We start from the raw sequence: 14,003 nt of genomic DNA on the forward strand, positions 1-14,003 counted from the left end.
AAGCCCTGTTAGTAATTGAGGTCCAAATCCAAACTTCCATTAGTCCTTCGTTAAAAACACTCATGTGACTATCACATGGATTGGTCAAATACATCATTTCAATCCAAATTATATCCTATTCCATAGACATCTAGTATGACTTAGGTATACGCTTGTTCTTTCTAGGTGAGTTATGACATACAATTGTTTTTCTTGTGAGTTAAAAAGTTGGCATCTGATTCTAGTGCACAAAGCAAATTGAACCAAGTGAAAATGAGAGATAATTTACAAGAATAACATAAAGAATTAAAAACAACGGGTGAACGACATTTCAGTTTATGCATTCAGACGAGTGAAAAGCATTGTAGAATTAAAGAATTGAAGACAATGGGTAAAAGGTAGTGCAGAAAATTCAATTTTCACGTCTGCCCTCTGCATATTCAGGAGCATAAGAAACTTAAATAATTAAAATTCAAAGAAGATTAAGAAAAAAATTGAAAGGTTGTGTACTAGCCAACTACGGCATGCATCAAACCGCACTACTGGTTAAAGACAAAATTGAAAGGCATATATGTATTCGGACTGGTACAAATTGATACAAGAATGAAAATTCAACTAAGACTAAGACTCTAACTCATGATCAAAGACGTGTTGGCATTGAAAAAAACAATGGTTTATTAGAAGTATTATGATTTCCAAACGAAATTAAATCATACCAAAGAAATTATACACGGCTTCACCTTCACCTCTTCTCCTAGCCATTGACATGGTTTTACAGGTTTAGTTTCACTCTTTACATTCAAGCTTTTTTCTATGAAATCTAATTTCCGTTGAACACTAACTCATACTAGATGTCCATGGAATGGGATGTAATTTGAATTGAAATGGCGAATTTGACCCTCAGTGTGATAGTCATGTGAGTTTATTTAATGGAAGACTAACAAAAGTTTGGATTTGGACCTCAATAGCTAATAAGGCTCACCATGAGAATTTAATTAAAAGCCTTTTCACCACAAGGGTCACATTAAAAATGCAATGTCACCACAAGGACCATGAAAAAAAATTGGCCAAGTAATATTGTTCTTTACATAGTTCTAACAAAAAAATAATGTACCTAAACCCTAGAAATATATGAAAATGATTAATAAGTTTTCCATTTTTAAAATTAACATATGACGTGGACAAAAGTCAAAGGACCTTGATAAAAAAAAATAAAAATGTTTTTTTAGCCAAATTGGTCTCTAAGATTTACATAACTCCTCACTTTGGTCCCTGTGATTTGAAATCGATAGAATTGGTCCCTGAGTTTGTCCACATTTAATGATTTTGGTCATTCAATGAAAAATCTCCATAAAATAAGGTTAAAATGATAAAAATGCCCTTATTTTTTGTCTAATCATTTTGGCTTATTGTTTAGTAAATTGAGGATAATTTTGTCATTTTGATCCTTATTTAACATCATTTTTCACCGAATGACCAAAATGATTGATGGTGGACAATCTCTATAACATCTCACATCGCCCAGGGGAGTGATCCTTATATGTATATTCCCATCCCTAACTAGCATGAGGCATTTTGGGAGCTCACTGGCTTCGGGTTCCGTAGGAACTCCGAAGTTAAGCGAGAAGAGGGCTAGAGCAATCCCATGATGGGTGACCTACTGGAAAGTTGCTCGTGAGTTCCCAAAAAATAAAACCATGAGGGAATGGTAAGCCCAAAGCGGACAATATCGTGCTACGGTGGTGGAGCGGGCCCGGGAAGTGATCCACCCTGGGCTGGGATGTGATAATTGGTATCAGAGTCTAACCCTGGTCGCGTGTGTGCCGACGAGGACGTCGGGCCTATGAGGGGGGTGGATTGTAACATCCCACATTGCCCAGGGGAGTGATCCTTATATGTATATTCTCATCCCTACCTAGCATGAGGCTTTTTGGGAGCTCACTGGCTTCGAGTTCCGTAAGAACTCCGAAGTTAAGAGAGAAGGGGGCTAGAGCAATCCCATGATGGGTGACCCACTGGAAAGTTGCTCATGAGTTCCCAAAAACAAAACCGTGAGGGAATGGTAAGCTCAAAGCGGACAATATCATGCTACGGTGGTGGAGTGGGCCCAGGAAGTGATCCGCCCCGGGCCGGGATGTGACAATCTCAGAGACCACTTCTATTGATTTCAAATCCCAGGGACCAAAGTGAGGAGTTATGCAAATCTCAGGAACCATTTTAGCTAAAAGCCAAAAAAAAAAAAAAAAAAAAAAAAAAAAGATTAATTTAGAATGAAAATTATATATAAGTAAGAAATGCCAAGTACATCTCGAAAACTTGCCGTGCAATATCGAAATTTGATCATTTTACTAGTTATATTGTATATATAACATTTGAAATTTGATCATTTTATTTGATAAATTTTATCAGTTTATGTGTTAATATATAACATGTGAAAAGATTAATCTATATTTTTTACTTTTAGAGAACAATATCAATAAAACTCACTCATATAATAACATGTGAAAAGATTATTCCAATTACCACCTGATGACATAACCACACAATTTAACCTACACTCATATAGTCATATTAGTTGTAAATTCTTGAAAAATCCATACAAAAAATTTTTGATTTCCTTTTTACATATATCAGGATTTTATTATTTAAATTTAATATAATTTTACGTTTGGGAGGAATTCGTCGAAGTTTGGTAGATATTTTTGTGTTGATATTACAAAGACAGATGAGTATACACGCCCTTGCGTGAGTTGACATACGTGAGACCGTTTCTCTTCTTCTTTGTCCAACAGACAATTATGGATAAGAATTAACAAAAAAGGAAACTCATTTAACTTGCTCCTAAAAAAGCCAGATTACAATTTACATCCGTTGGCAGTTGCCCTTTGGCTCGTTAAATCCCCAGTCCATCCTCTCATCACGGCAAAAATCACGAGCCCTAAAAGCAACGGCTGCGATTACATCACCACCCCAACAAAAATAAAAAAATCATTTGAATTAATAATCAACATGTTTTGGGTACAACATATCCAAATGCACAGTAGAGCAGGTGTATAAATATAGCAAAATATATGCATATACACACACATATGCGTGTGTGTATATATGTGTGTGTGTACGTATATATTCCAATGACACCTAAGTTGGTAATTGGGGGGGAATTTTGGGTGCCCTGTATTGATCCTCAAAGAATAACCACCTTCTAAAGATATCCCATTTTTCAAATTCTCTCTCTCTAGAAATTTGCCCTCTGCATTTTTCTTCCTTCTTCTCCTTCCTTCTTCTTCTTCTTCTTCCATCTCTTTCTCCCTCCACAACCCAATGTAGTGGAGTCTTTTCCTCCTTTTGTTTTCAGGAAGGCCTCTTCTCTCTTCTTCTGGTTTAGTAATTTGGGAAACTCTGCCAAGCCTGAACCATGACGGCGGAAGGTATGCTCTGCTCCTCCTCTGTTTTCAGGTTTTTTTTGTGTGTTTGCGGCGGCGGGTGGGTTGCAAGGACACTGGGGCCCGGCTGCGAAAAATGAATGGGAATTTTTGGTATATCAACCTGAAAAAGCAAAAGAAAAATCTAAGGCGAAAAGTTTTGATATTTTGCAATCTTTCATTGTTACATACATTTTTTTTCCAACATTGTTGTATTTATTGACTCGAGGGATGTTCTAATTAATCTCATTTAAATTACGAGAATGATGGTTCAAAATTGGGCTGCAGAAGGAGGAACACGCTGTTTTAGCCAATACATAGTCTAATCATTCATTGTCATTTTTGTCTTTGTTTTTGCTCTTTTTTTTTTCTTTTTGTTCATTTAGTAACGATTTGGTGGGGCATTGCAATGGCAGAGACCTTAGGAGAAACGAAAGGAAACCCAGAAATGGAATCAGAGTCACAAGGCGATCCGAGGAAGATCGAGTCGTGTGAAGACGAGCCGTCGCCGAGGGGCGTGTTGGAAATCCCCATTACGGACTCGGACTACAGCGGCAGCAGCTGCGGCACATCTTCTTGTTCCGAAAAGACGATGGGCCAGACGCTAATGCGAGACATCAGCATTGGGTTGCAGATGAGAGGCAAGGGAATGTTCGATGCCTTGAAGAAGAAGTCAGCGTGGCGGTTTTCGACCATTCCCATATTGGGTGCCAGCTATGAACTTTCCAGGAGGAACTTGAGGAGGAGACTGGCTCGGATTTGGAACGCCGAGGATGAGGAGGAGGAAGGAGCTGATGGGATGTCCGTTACGAAGCCGTCATGGAGGAACTTTGATTATGCTGAGCTTGCTGCTGCTACTGCCAATTTCAAACCTGGTGAGCCTTATTTTCGATTTTGTTATTCGCTTGTGAATAGAATTCTTATTGAGTTGTGATTGCATGGTACTCGGCAGAGAACCTGATTGGCAAAGGTGGGCAAGCAGAAGTTTACAAGGGGTTCTTATCCAATGGTACAATTGTAGCAGTCAAGAGGCTAATGAAGAAAGAGAAAGAGAAAGAAAACGAGGATCGAGTTGGCGATTTTTTGGCTGAGGTTGGGATTATTGCACACATAAGACACCCGAATGCTGCTCGCCTACTTGGCTTTGGCATCGACAGTGGTTTGCACCTTGTCCTGCAATTTTCCCCACACGGCAGCTTAGCTTCTCTACTCTTTGGTACCGGATTTGTCTTCTAAGTTTCTTAATCTGTTTTTTTTTTCCTTCCAGTATCGTATTTCAGTTTCGCTGATGAGAAGATATTCTGCGTATCAGGTACAGCAGAATGTATGGATTGGAAGATCAGGTTTAAGGTAGCAATTGGGATAGCAGAAGGTTTGCGATATCTCCATCACGAATGCCACAGGCGCATCATTCACCGGGACATCAAGGCCTCTAATATATTACTAACCGAAGATTATGAAGCTCAAGTATTCTTTGTGTTCTTCCGGTCTGGTTAACTTCTCATATATGCTTCTTAATGGATTTTCTAAATGTAATCGGAGTTCTATTTTACTGTTACTGCAGATATCTGATTTCGGACTAGCAAAGTGGCTCCCAGAGAAATGGACTCACCATGTTGTATTCCCTATTGAAGGCACATTCGGGTTAGGGCACAGTTTCAATTGTCCGTCAGTTATGATTGCTAACTTTCATCTGTCGTAGAGATTTTTAGGCTAACAGACCTTCAAATTGTTTCAGGTACTTGTCTCCAGAGTACTTCATGCATGGAATTGTCGACGAGAAGACTGATGTGTTTGCATATGGGGTTTTATTACTGGAGCTCATAACAGGTCGCCGTGCAGTTGATTCAACTCAGCAAAGCCTTGTGACCTGGGTGAGCATCTGTTATGTAAAACTAAATAGCATTTTTATCCCCACTTTTGCCTTTGCCAAATGCTTACGGGTGCCAAAAAGGGTTAGAATTAGGACAGCAACGTCATTGTATCATTAAATCTCAAGTTCAATAGCCAATTTTTCTTGTGTTATACACAGGCAAAGCCGCTTCTAGATGCAAGTAATATGAAGGAGCTAGCAGATCCTCTGTTAGAAGATGCATATGATCCGATTGAGATGAAAAGAGCCATGGTGACGGCTTCAATGTGCATCAGTCATCAATCCACAAGGCGTCCGTATATGAATCGGGTATGATCAGTTTCTTGTTTCCGGTTAATTTGTTTTCCAACCGTTACGCAAGATGGACTAACGATGCAAATTGGTGAGAGTGCAGGCAGTGCAGATGCTAAAGGGCGAGGATGGCGTCGCAGATCAGTTGAGACAGAGGTCTACAGCAGTGAGATCACTGGTCCTAGAGTCTTGTGACTTGGAAGACTACACTTGTTCGAATTACCTCAGCGATCTCAACCGCCACCGGCAACTCGTGTTGGATCAGTAGACTGCCTTTGCTTTCCATTCCTCTTTCTCCTGCAGCCTCTTGTTGTTGTTGCATTGTCAGCTGTTAGTGTGGAAGTTTTGGGATTGTAGTACCCCTTGCTGTGTATCTCCTCAGGCTCTCAAATTGAAGCAATTGTTGATTGATTGCTACATATTTGTAGAGAATACTAGGAAAAGTGGCATTCTGTTATCGTTGCGGCATGGTATGTTATGTTACCAAACGATCAATTGGAACATTGTACATTCAAACGTTGAACGCCATCAATGCTTCACTAGTTGAACGATCGTGATTGATAACCTGGCAACATAACATGTCGTAATATCTCAAAAGGAAGTTACTTTTGTTAGAACAAGGTGTACCCCATGATGGTTGTATTTATGTTCTCTCATCAAGTAAACAGTTCCGAATCAAGTTGAAAGTCTTCCTTGATCAATTTGTTTCTCCATCTTTGCACTGGTTCATTAATGTAAAAAAGGACAAATTTGGGACCAAAAAGAAAATAAATATTTGTAAAAGCACCATGCACATCATTATGCACAAACACCAACCGCTAAGTTAGCCACCAAGGTTCAGTTCGCCTCTGTTCTCTGCGACAAACTCAAATCAACGACCCAGATCCAATTGGATAACAATCAACCTATCACTGTTTCAATCACAACCGTTCAATCTAATGACACCAGAGGTGGTGCTGCGGGTCTGCCTTCTGATCCTAACCCTAGCGGTGTTCTTCGCCATACACAAACTCTCCAGAAACGCCCTCACCAAGCTCCGAACCAACAACCGAGCCAACCTCCAATCGACCCGCCACTTCATCCACGGGTCGCAGCTCCTGTACCGAGCACGGTCCACTCCCCACAAGGCCCAATCCCAGGCCCACGCCAAAAACGCCTTGATGGAGGCCCAGAAGGCGCTGTCTCTCTCGCCCAGGGATCCGGGCCCACACATCCTCAAAGCCCTATCACTCGATCTCTTGGGGCACAAGACCTCCGCGCCGAAATCGCTTGACGCGGCCCTGTCGACGCCGTGCGTGAAGACGCTCTCTGAGAAGGAGCGCGGGGACGCTCTGGTGAAGAGGGCCGAGTTAAAGCTCGGGCTGAACCGGAGGCGGCGGGTGGACTCGGCGGTTGAAGACCTGGTGCATGCGGTCAGGCTGGGTCGGGCGGAGGGGGATGCGACGGCGTTTTGTCTGTTGGGTCAGTGTTACGAGTGGAAGAGGATGAGGAAGGAAACCAGAGAGGAATTTGAGCGGGCCTTGAGGGTTAATCCCGGGTCGGATTTGGCCTGTCAGGGCTTGGATCGGTTAGGACCCTAGCCCATGAACTTGGTATAATTTAGTAGATTGTATTACGTCTTCGTGTTTAAAAGCCCAACAAGGCAGTATTTAGCTAGGTTTCCTTCCAATATTTTATATATTTACTAGAGACCTCTGTCGTAGCCGACGTAGATTAGGCAAATTGGTTAGCGTCTCCTTATAGTTCCAAGCTGTTTAAGTAGTCCCACTTAAAAAACTTAGATTAGGCAAGTTGGCTAGCGCACGCCATATTCAAGTTTAAATCATTCTGATGTAGTTTCATACTCGATAAAACAGTAATAACAGTAATACTAGGAAGACTAAAAATTTGTAAATTAAATGATATATCACTAATAAAAATAAACACATTCATTAATGTTTAAGTAATAATTTAATCAATTGTCGTGTCATTTAATTTTCAAGATTTTATCCACAAATATAATCTCTCCAACATCACATTCGTTAAAATATCATCTTGTCGTAGCAAGCTGAGATCAAGGCAAGTTGGTCAAGGCTGTAACACCGACGTCCGAAACGATGCGAAAATCTGCCCCTTATCCGATCTGATTTCACATATTAAAATATGAAGCGTGAAAAGACATCCAAAAGGAAAAATTCTTAATAAAGTAACAGATAACACGATTCAATATTTCCCACCTTAGATACAAAACCCAGCTTCCTACTCTATCCAGAACTTTAACCTCCAAACAAAAAACCTCCTATGCCCTTCCTAAATCCTAAATCCTAAGGTTGAGAGGTGGATTGGAGTGAGGGTCAGATGTTGGTCAGCCAGATAATGTTAGCGGCTAACATGCCAAAACAAGTACTGTTTAGTCAGACCGGGCTAACATGCCAAAACAACAAGTACTGTTAGTCCCATCGCTGACGAGTACTGTGGTACTCCTATTAATGGGATTGGTGATTAGGCCAAATGTAAAACTCAGCTGGCTGCTGCGGCATCATGTTCATCTGAGTTGCAATGTTAGGGTTTAGTCCACCAGAATCCAAAGCGCCATAGTAGTTTGGCTGAAATTGGTGGAAGAGGTTGTGATAATAAGCGTTGGCAGCTGCAGCATCGTATGGAATCCCGCATGGTATGGAATGAACTGGCTGCATGGCAGTGAAATTGATGTTGCCACTGCTGCATTGAGGATGCTGCTGATCATGATTCACAGATGGTTTCTGCTCTTCAGCTTCGAGTGAGAGCTTTAAGCGCTTCGCTGCCCCACCAACAGGAAGAGAACTCTTGCCAATAGCTTCAACGTCATATCGGTTCATCTCAAAATTTGTAACTGCATTAATGCCCCTAAACTTTATGGCCGCTATATCATACGCCTCTGCTGCTTCCTCTTCAGTAGCTGTCGACAATAAATGGTCATGGATTATCAAAATGTGCACATTAACTCTCTTCCAAAGACCAAGAAGCATCCATGGAAGCATCCAATTCAATATGTGGTACGTTATCAGACTAATCCAGAGAAAAACTAAACGATAAACCGAGTATATACAGCTTTCATGCTTGAAAATAAAAATTAAGATGAACTTGGAAGTCTTGAATGGTGTCAATTAATGAGTACGTCTCCCTGCAGTAACGTTTAAGCCAAAAGCAGAACTATATAAAAGGTTTGAATAAAACATGTAAGGTAAAGGTGTTACCAAATGTTCCCAGGTATAGGTCTTTGTTCCCGGCCACACGGCCTATTCTTGCTTGCCATCGTCCTTGTTGATGATGCCTGCAAATATTAAATTGAACCGTGCATGGATGAATATACTAGTTTATGCAACATATATAACAATCCAGGTTTTAATAAACACAATATACAGCAAATATTGACAAGGAATGATTTGAAAATAGACGTACTGACCTTGTAACTCCCCTGTAAATAGAAGCTCCTCTTGAAAAACCACTGCTTTTCCTGCAAGTGAAAAGTTGGGGAGAAATATTTAATTAACCGCATAACAGACGGAAAAAAAAAAATCCAAAGGGGTCGGTCGGAGCAAACCTTCTGAGAGAGGCGATGAATTCTTGCTTGGTCACATGCTTCATATCTTCCAGTTCTTTGCTGTAAGTTGAAACCTGAGAATTCAAAAACCAAATGCTAAGTACTTTGCAGTCCACTTCTCTGTCAGATATTTTCATTGCAAGAACAAAAGAATATTCTAAATATATTAGAATTAACAATATATGCATTACAGGAAAGTTGGTTGTTGCAGTAGGACCCCAGTATTTCAGAGCAGCCAAATCATAAGCCCTTGCTGCCTTATCTTCCTTGTCGTATCCACCTGAAACAATTACAGCAAGTTTATTAACTCAAAAAAGCAAGTTACAAAATTAAAAGTAAATTTCTTTTTGTTCCAATGTAAATAAAAAGGATAAAAATCTTACCCAAGTAAACTGTGGAATCGGATCAGATATTGAATGACAGCAAGATTTCCAGAATCCCACATTTTATGCAAAAAGCAAAAAGATTTCAACATCAGCTTAAACAGCAGTCAAAATTATCAGCTAAGTAGACTAGCCCTTGATCTAACTAATAAACAATAATTATTTCTGAAAAAAAGGTAAGTGAATTTGTCAAAATAAGGAGAGATTTTTCGGTGTACCGGGTACACCAAAAACCCTCACTCATAATGGTGGACCCTACCCTCACTTATTTTCCAAAATAAGGAGCCGTGAATTGCTTGTGATAGCTGCCAAAAAGTGAGACCTAATCTAAATAATGACCCGCATACATAGACTTGGATTTAGCCAAGTTTACTAGAATACATATGCTCCATGCTTTGTACTCAAGTTCGAATCCTGCTTACCGTGGTACAGATAAAATTAGTGTTGATTATTTATCAAAGTACGGATGTGAGTCCCAATCACTGGTAGGTATATACTACAACTACGCATATGAAGTTTATGAAGTATGGACCAGAATCTCGGTCTGGCACTTTTATCAGGGTCCAGTCCAGGGAAGTCACTCTCAACAAGTTCTGGCGTTAATAAAGGAGTATAATAATAAAATAATTTATTCAAGTGGGTGCTTTGGTCAAACCCAAAACTGTAGAGAGGGAGATGAAAGCAAAAGCAAAAGCCAAAGGTGAAGGTGGTCAGAAAAATATCAGTCATTGAGCTCTGCAATCCAGTAAATTTGCGGATGAGAGAACAAAGAGACGTAAGAAAGAATGGAAATATAAAAAAACCCAGATGAAAAAATGGCGGCCCATCCGATCAAATCAAAAACTGATTGAAAGAAAGAAATATATTCAGAGAAATGAAAAGGAAAGAAATGATGGGAGACTCAGAAAACAGTAATCTGTGGTACACAGATAGCAGCATTCAATCAATCATGTGTGACTAATGAAAAAGGAAACCCTTCCCCCTCTATAAATTTGACCCATTGGCTTTCCCTTTGTATATTGCATGCAATCTTCTTTTCAGTGCTACAGTTGTTTCTCTATGCATTACGTATGTTGTACGTACAAAAATTATATTCTACTCTAAAAATATCTTACGTACAAAAATTTTATTATGCTTCAGAATATATCACTGAAGATATATAACGGCAAAAAATCCCGATGTATAAGAACCCTAGAAAATCCCCATGTACGTATCCATACGCACACAATAATATATGTTTTAGAACTGTACACACAAAATGCAGAAAATAAGAGAGGGAGAGAGAGAGAGAGAGACGGACCTTGACGCCCCTTCCGGGCCTGACCCTCTCTTCTACAGCTGTTATCCCATAGATGCGCTTCATATCTACCCGTCCACCGGTGTCTGCACCAAAAATACAACAAAGAGACTCAGAGTCAGAGATACTCTTTCTACCTTTTAAAATCAATATTTATTTATCTCTCATTAGTTAAACTATTCAGTCAAATCCTCAAACCCCGCAATTTACACAGAAAGTCGACTTAAAAGCCCAACTCCCTTTAATTATTCCCACCAGATGCATGCATTCCCACCAACATTAATCAAAAACCCTATTAACTAAAAACTAAAAATATCAACATTATATCAATAATCAATCAATTAATTAACCGAGGAAAAAATGGGATTATGGGATGGATTTATTCTTCTGACCTAGTGACCCCTCTGTAAATTGAAGTCCTCTGGCCAAAAGTATCAGCAATCTTCTTAGAGCCGTCGTTGTCGACGGCAACAATGGCCTTCTGATCAGAAGAGCTCTGAGTGGTGGTGACACCAAGCGACAAAGCATTCGCCGCGCAGCTCGAGTTGTACACCCCTAACTCGTTCCCGGTCGACTCAATAGAATGACCCGCGAACTCGGCGCAAGCGAGCTGCTGCTGCTGAGTCGTCCGGGCCATGGACGCCGAGTCCTCCACCTCCGAACCCGAGTTGGTCGAAAACGCTTGGAACCCAGTAATCGCCTTGAGATCTTCCTGGTGCTGGTGCTGGTGCTGGTCGCCGCCGAAGTAGGCGGAGCTCTGGTCGTAGATGTGAGTCATGGACGACGAGCCTTGGGTCTCTGTTTGGCTATCAGAATAGCGCACCATCGATGACGAATCGCCGAGAAAGTCCTCGAGCTTCGGGATATGCTGGGTGTGGTTCTGTGGGTCGACGAACGGTGACGGATTTGGTGAACCGGACTGGCCCTGCTGCTTGCTTTGGTCCTCACCGTCTGCGAAAAACACTTGGGATTTTGGGTTCGTCGGCCACCCTTAAAAAAAAACGAAAACTGTTATTATTACGCACATGCAGTTAGAGATATAGAGAGCATTTATATTTTCTTGCCAACCAAACAGAAATTTCTTGTAGTTTTGCTCCGATTCACCTCCCTCGTCAGCCAAACAGATTACAAGTTACTCGGATTTTCACGTGACCCAAAAGTAAGATTTGAGTAGGCGATTAAAACCCCAAAAACACAAAAAAATTTTTAATCATATTTTCCCAGTGAAGACTCACCACAAATAGGTAGTAAACTATTTTCTCGGCAACCAAACAGAGCACAAAGAAATCTCGATCGGTCAAAAGAGAGCACCCACTTACCGTTGCTGGCATAGAAGTTGTCGAGGAAGTAGTGGGGGGAGGCGGTGGAGGACGCGTCGTAGGGGACGAAGGGAGATTGATCGGACTCAGAGGACCTCAACATTTCCATGGGAGACATGAGAGAGAAGGACAACCAATTGCTCGCTGGAGCCATTGTATTTGTATTCGACTAATAGACGTTTGGGGTTTGCTTTTTGTCAGCTTGTAATAAATCTGAGGAACCAAAAAATGGAAGGATCGTCACAAAAAGAAAATAATTAATTAAATTTTCTCAGCAAACAAACAGCCACTTGAAAGAAAAAACCAACTTCAATTTTTTATTTTCTAATTTTTCTCCCACTCACCCAAAAAACTGAAACTGCCTCGAGCGTTACTGAAGTACGATACTCACGAGGTTAGGTTGATTAAGCTGGCTAATTAAGCTTGATTAAGGACTTGTAAGCACATGCATGCAAAACCCATTTGGGTTCTAGCTCAAATGCTTCAAAGTTGAGCTGGGTTTTAGATAGAGAAGTTGAAAGTTGAAGAGAGAGAAGGTGAAGGAAGAGAGACGCAAACGAGGAAGTTGTGGGTTAATATAAGGAGAAAAATAAATAAATAAATAAATAATGGGGGCGGGGGAAGAAATTTTGTCTGAAACAAGTTGCGGAAGATCCGGGCTGGGCTTTTGGGCTGGCTGGGAAATATGACAAAATTTGTTAGGGTTGGTTTGTTAGTAACTTTAAAATAATTCAATTTTTTATTATTTTTACCAAACTGGCCTTTCAATCTTATCACTCTACTCCAAAAGTTCTAACACTTGTCTCACATGCAGCTTTACTTTGTTAGTCTATCATGTCAGATCTATAGTCCATCTGCACCCGCTTCCAGTCTTTATAGACCCGCCACCAAGTTCAAATTCTTTTTACACCCGCTCCTCATTAAGAATTCAATACTTAACTTTTTAACTTTTTACTTTTTCTTTTCAACTTTAATTACTCAGAATTACCAATTTTTTTTAATAGACGATGTTATCTAACTAAAGAGACGGAAGAAGTGACAAGGATTAAGTTTTATAATAAGTTAGTAATAATATGGTTTAAATTTATTTTTTACGAAAATAGAATCTAAGACCTTTCACTTATAAATACAGAAAAATACTATTAAACAATAGTACTAAATGACTAATGAACACGATTTTAGTAATGGAATTTATGAGAATTTACCACACAAAACATAAATAAACAAAGCAATCGAATTTAATGATTTCCCTATTGAGGATACTAAAATGACAATTTTAGTAGAAAGTATTTTTGTTCACCACTATAAATTATGTTGCATGTTTACTATACATCTCACCATCTGTCACGTGTCCTTTTGCTTAATTTTGGTTAAATTTCGTATTAAATGTTTTTGTTTTCAAATTTGAAAAATATTAATCAAAATTAAGTGAAATGACACATGACAAATGATGAGGTGTATGGTGCTCTAGTATATAGGTTATGCAATCATAAACTAACATTATCGTTTAATGATGCACTTAGTACTACGGTTTAGTGGCATTCCTCTTCACTTGTAAGTAAGAGGTCTTAGGTTCGATTATCGTCAAAAGCGAATTTGAACCATATTATTGATAATTCATTGTAAGGTTAAGCTCATCCCCTCTCCCTTAATGTAGATAATATCGTTTGTTCAAAAAAAAAATATTTAATTCACCAAAAATGCCTCATATAGTGTTTAGCAATAAAAAATGAAAAGTGCTTTGGGTTGTAAAAACACTTGAAATGCTTTTCGAATAAGCTTTATGAAACACTTGCAATTTTCTAAAAAAGTCAGTGCGCTTTTTAAAATAATGGATCATGTTGGGTAGAAAATCTCCAATAAGCGAAAACACAATT

The 14,003-nt window shown here is 39.7% G+C and overlaps 3 protein-coding genes across 4 annotated transcripts; 2 read left to right on the forward strand and 1 right to left on the reverse strand.

Moving 5' to 3' along the window:
- The first annotated feature begins 3,064 nt into the window (after positions 1–3,064).
- On the forward strand, positions 3,065–6,244 carry LOC137720607 (receptor-like cytosolic serine/threonine-protein kinase RBK1). 2 transcript variants are annotated; one of them, XM_068459695.2, is made up of 8 exons: positions 3,065–3,407; positions 3,818–4,276; positions 4,354–4,617; positions 4,714–4,868; positions 4,966–5,045; positions 5,140–5,275; positions 5,434–5,583; positions 5,669–6,244. In XM_068459695.2, exons 1-8 carry the CDS (start codon positions 3,395–3,397, stop codon positions 5,831–5,833), a joined length of 1,422 nt encoding a protein of 473 aa, XP_068315796.1. In that variant the 5' UTR covers positions 3,065–3,394; the 3' UTR covers positions 5,834–6,244. The 2 variants fall into 2 exon arrangements, with proteins under 2 accessions (XP_068315796.1, XP_088554667.1); XM_088698541.1 differs by having other exon boundaries at positions 3,132–3,407; positions 3,788–4,276.
- Positions 6,245–6,360: 116 nt separating this feature from the next.
- On the forward strand, positions 6,361–7,221 carry LOC137719857 (uncharacterized). Its single transcript, XM_068458857.2, has one exon. The coding sequence runs from the start codon at positions 6,504–6,506 to the stop codon at positions 7,143–7,145; it is 642 nt and encodes a 213-aa protein (XP_068314958.1). The 5' UTR covers positions 6,361–6,503; the 3' UTR covers positions 7,146–7,221.
- A 500-nt stretch (positions 7,222–7,721) lies between these two features.
- Positions 7,722–12,782, reverse strand: LOC137720606 (AP2-like ethylene-responsive transcription factor AIL6). Its single transcript, XM_068459694.2, has 10 exons — positions 12,471–12,782; positions 12,127–12,339; positions 11,200–11,797; positions 10,811–10,893; positions 9,511–9,519; positions 9,319–9,407; positions 9,128–9,201; positions 8,990–9,040; positions 8,781–8,857; positions 7,722–8,482 (listed from the first exon to the last, which is right to left on the reverse strand). The coding sequence occupies exons 2-10, from the start codon at positions 12,278–12,280 to the stop codon at positions 8,031–8,033; spliced, it is 1,587 nt and encodes a 528-aa protein (XP_068315795.1). The 5' UTR covers positions 12,281–12,339; positions 12,471–12,782; the 3' UTR covers positions 7,722–8,030.
- Between the last annotated feature and the right edge of the window lie 1,221 nt (positions 12,783–14,003).

Source organism: Pyrus communis, chromosome 1, assembly GCF_041283825.1.
Source record: "Pyrus communis isolate YQ-2024b chromosome 1, ASM4128382v1, whole genome shotgun sequence".
Taxonomy (NCBI): Eukaryota; Viridiplantae; Streptophyta; class Magnoliopsida; order Rosales; family Rosaceae; genus Pyrus; species Pyrus communis.